The sequence below is a fragment of the Rhinopithecus bieti genome, unplaced genomic scaffold (assembly GCF_001698545.2).
Source record: "Rhinopithecus bieti isolate Rb0 unplaced genomic scaffold, ASM169854v2 scaffold_15500, whole genome shotgun sequence".
Taxonomy (NCBI): Eukaryota; Metazoa; Chordata; class Mammalia; order Primates; family Cercopithecidae; genus Rhinopithecus; species Rhinopithecus bieti.
Window position 1 is genome coordinate 194,632 of NW_016808186.1, and position 3,533 is coordinate 198,164.

The 3,533-nt window shown below is 41.6% G+C and overlaps 1 protein-coding gene across 1 annotated transcript in view; it reads left to right on the top strand.

Moving 5' to 3' along the window:
- The first annotated feature begins 1,560 nt into the window (after positions 1-1,560).
- GYG2 (glycogenin 2) overlaps positions 1,561-3,533 on the top strand; it is a 34,740-nt gene continuing 32,767 nt past the window's right edge. Inside the window, exon 1 of the mRNA XM_017885680.1 lies at positions 1,561-1,612. Within this exon, the coding sequence (XP_017741169.1) occupies positions 1,561-1,612 (52 nt within the window). The remainder of the gene's footprint in view (positions 1,613-3,533) is intronic.

Here is a 3,533-nt window from a genome sequence, read left to right on the forward strand (position 1 = left end):
TTAGAGAAAATCAATGATAAGATCCTTTTAAATAAAAGCTAAGCATGTGACAAAAAGAATTCCAGGCTGGCCACAGTGGCTCATGCCTGTCATCCTAACCCTTTGGGAGGCTGAAGCAGGTGGATCACTTGAGGTCAGGAGTTCGAGACCAGCCTGGCCAACATGGTGAAACCCCATCTCTACTAAAATACAAAAAAAAAAAAAAAAAAAATTGGCTGGGTGTGGTGACAGGCATCTGTAATCCCAGCTACTTGGGAGGCTGAGGCAGGAGAATCATGTGAGTCCGGGAGGTTAAGGTTGCAATGAGCTGAGATGGCGTCGTTGTGCTCTAGCCTGGGTGACAGAGCAAGACTCTGTCAAAAAAAAAAACAAAAAAAAATCCACATAGATTATAAATATAGAGGTAAACATTTAAAACATAGAGAAATCTTGTAAGAAAGTAGATGGAAGTTTCTCAGTACTGCTGCTATCTGGGACTGGAGGGTTCAATGTGGTGGGGCGTCCTGTGCACTGTAGGGTGTTGAGCAGCGCCCCGGGCTCCGCCCACCAGATGCCGACAGAAGTTGGCAGTTGTGACAACTAAAAATATCTCCACATATTGATGCAGGTGGATGTTTCATTCATCTGAAAGCTGGAAATGCTGTTGTAAATTACACAAGATGGAAGAGGACACCAGAATTGCTGTGTCAGAGATACTATGTGTTAAAGTAGAAGATAAAACAACCTGAGGGACACATTTACAATATTATAACGGAGGGATTCTTATTGTCCATCACATACGAAGAACTCTTAAAACACTTGAGGGGTTTGCACTGGCTCATCTCTAGCATGCCAGAAGCAAAGATAGACAGATAAATACAAAAATAGGTATTGTCATGAACAACCGGCTGGGTGCGGTGCCTCACACCTGTAATCCCAGCACTTTGGGAGGCCGAGGTGGGCAGATCACTTGAGGTCAGGAGTTCGAGACCAGCCTGACCAACATGGTGAAACCCTGTCTTTACTAAAAATACAAAAAACATTAGCCGGGCGTGGTGGTGCCTATAATTCCAGCTACTCGGAAGGCTGAGGCAGGAGAATTGCTTGAACCTGGGAGGCGGAGGTTGCAGTAAGCCCAGATCATGCCATTGCACTCCGGCCTGGTGACAGTGAGACTCTGTCAAAAAAGAAGGAAAGAAAAAAAAGCCTGACTATATTAAGGTCCGAAAATGAATGCACCAGTGAGTGGAAAGGTACACATAACACATCCAGCGGGTTCCCTGTTTTATTTTAAAAGCCGGCGGGGGCAGGGGGATAGGAAAATACTGTTAAAGAGTATAATTGAATTGCTTGTAACACAAAGGATACATGCTTGAGGGGATGGATACTGCATCTTCCATCATGTCATTATTACTTGTTGCCTACCTGTATCAAGGTAGACTTAAGGTCTACTCAAGAGGAACTTTAAAATATTCAGAAGCAACATGGCAGAAATCATGGGAAGGTTCAGTGCTGCAGGTTGGGTTGAGGTTTTGTAGGCCCTTTTATTATATGTTTCGCAGTCATGGGGAGAATTGAGGGATGGCGCTCTGCGGTGCTCAGGGCAGTAGAAGACGAGCAGTGAGCAATGACCGTAAATGACCAGGAGTGTGGGTGGTGGGAGATTGTCCTCACCCAGGCTGTGTGGTACAAGCGTGTTGTGGAGTGATCTTGTAGGGAAACCATGCCAGGAGCCTGCGTTTATAGCTTTAAACTAATGGTATTCATGAAACATAATTCAGCTTCCAGGAGTTTATTTTAGGAAAATGAACAGAGCTGAACAAAAGGATGTAAGGACATAAATGGCAGTGCCATTTGTAGCGAGGTGGAGTGCTGTTTCTCTTGCCCTCCCCATGGCCCAGATCTTTATGCAACTGCAGTGAAGATGCCATAAATTCCATAAATCACTGATCAAAAGCAGAGGGAGGTTTGCTGAAGGAAGGGTACTTTTTCAGAGAAATAGTTACCTTGAATACAGAGCAGTGAAATCTTACAAGTAAATGTTGAATCCAAGAGAAATACTAAGAGACAGAAAAGGTCGGAGAGCTTCAATATCTGTCAAATAGGAGAGAAAAGAAAGAAAGAGAGAAAGAGAGAGAGAAAGAAAGAAAGAGAAAGGAAGGAAGGAAGGAAAGGAAGGAAGGAAGGGAGGGAGGGAGGCAGGGAGGGAGGGAGAGAAGTAACTCCTATTATATTTCAGCTCTGAGAAAAAGTTTAGATTGAGAGTGTTCTGGATATTGAGCAGAGTGGATGAAGAAAGCTCAAATGTAGACACAGTGGTAAAATTTCAGAACAGCAAAATGAAGAAAATCCTAAATGCCTTTCTGTATCAATCTGGTTGAGACAATTGATGGCTCAAAATTCTGGTGCAAGATAACTTTGAAATGAAAGTTCTGTATTCAGCTTTAGTACTGTAATTTGAAAGCAAAACAAAGACTTTTCAAATTTGCAAACGTTAAAATGTTATCCTTCAAAGACCTTGGAGGAAAAGTTAGTTGATTGACTCCAGCAAAATGGAATGTAATCCAAGAAAGGCGAGAGTAGCCAAGCACAGTGGCTCATGCCTGTAACCATGGCATTTTGGGAGGCTGAGGTGGGAGGATCGCTTGAGTCCAAGAGTTCAGGACCAACCTGGACAGCATAGTGAGGTCTCATCTCTACTGAAAATTATTTTAAATTGCTGAGTGCAGTGGCGCATGCCTGAAGTCTCTGCTACTCAGGAGGCTGAGGTGGGAGGATCACTTGAGCCCAGGAGACTGAAGCTGCAGTGAGCTGTGATTACACTACTGCACTCCAGCCTGGGTGACAGAGCAAGACTCTGTCTCAAAATAATAATAGTAATAATAATAAAATAGAAGAGAGCACACAAGAAGCAGTGCTGAATAAATAAATGTATAAAACAGTTAAGTCTGAATGTGTTAGTGCATAGTTACGAAAATAATCTGGAATTAACATTTCACATGGGAGGTAATTGAAAGAGCAGAGCAGAAAGACAGAATGAGCATATGTTCATGTTTTTGTTTCTTCTGGGAAGAAGACATAGGTAATGACTACCTTTATATTTGATAGAAAATATAAGCTTAAATATGTGTGCTGACAGTTGAAGGGTGGTTACCACCAGAAAACTAGAAAAGATTTGTACAAGTTTCAGAGCCTTGATGGGAAATGTGTGAATTGAAGAAAACCTGATTCATGCAATCGGAGGTGGGTGGGAAAGAATTCCACTGAAGAAGTAGAAAGTCTGATATATGTAAAAAAGGGAAAATAATATGAAACAAAACTGCAGGACTCAATCCAAATATAACAGTGATCATAATAAACATGAATGGATTAAAATTCCTTTTAAAAAAGGTAGACTTTCTGAATGGGAAAATAAACATAAAATCCAGACATACAGTAGTGCAGGAGGCAGCTTAATTAAAAACAAACAAAATGTTGAAAATACATGGATGCATTTGATATTCTGTTCCACTATCCAATCTAAGTAATGGTCAATTGTTTTATAGATTGCTCTT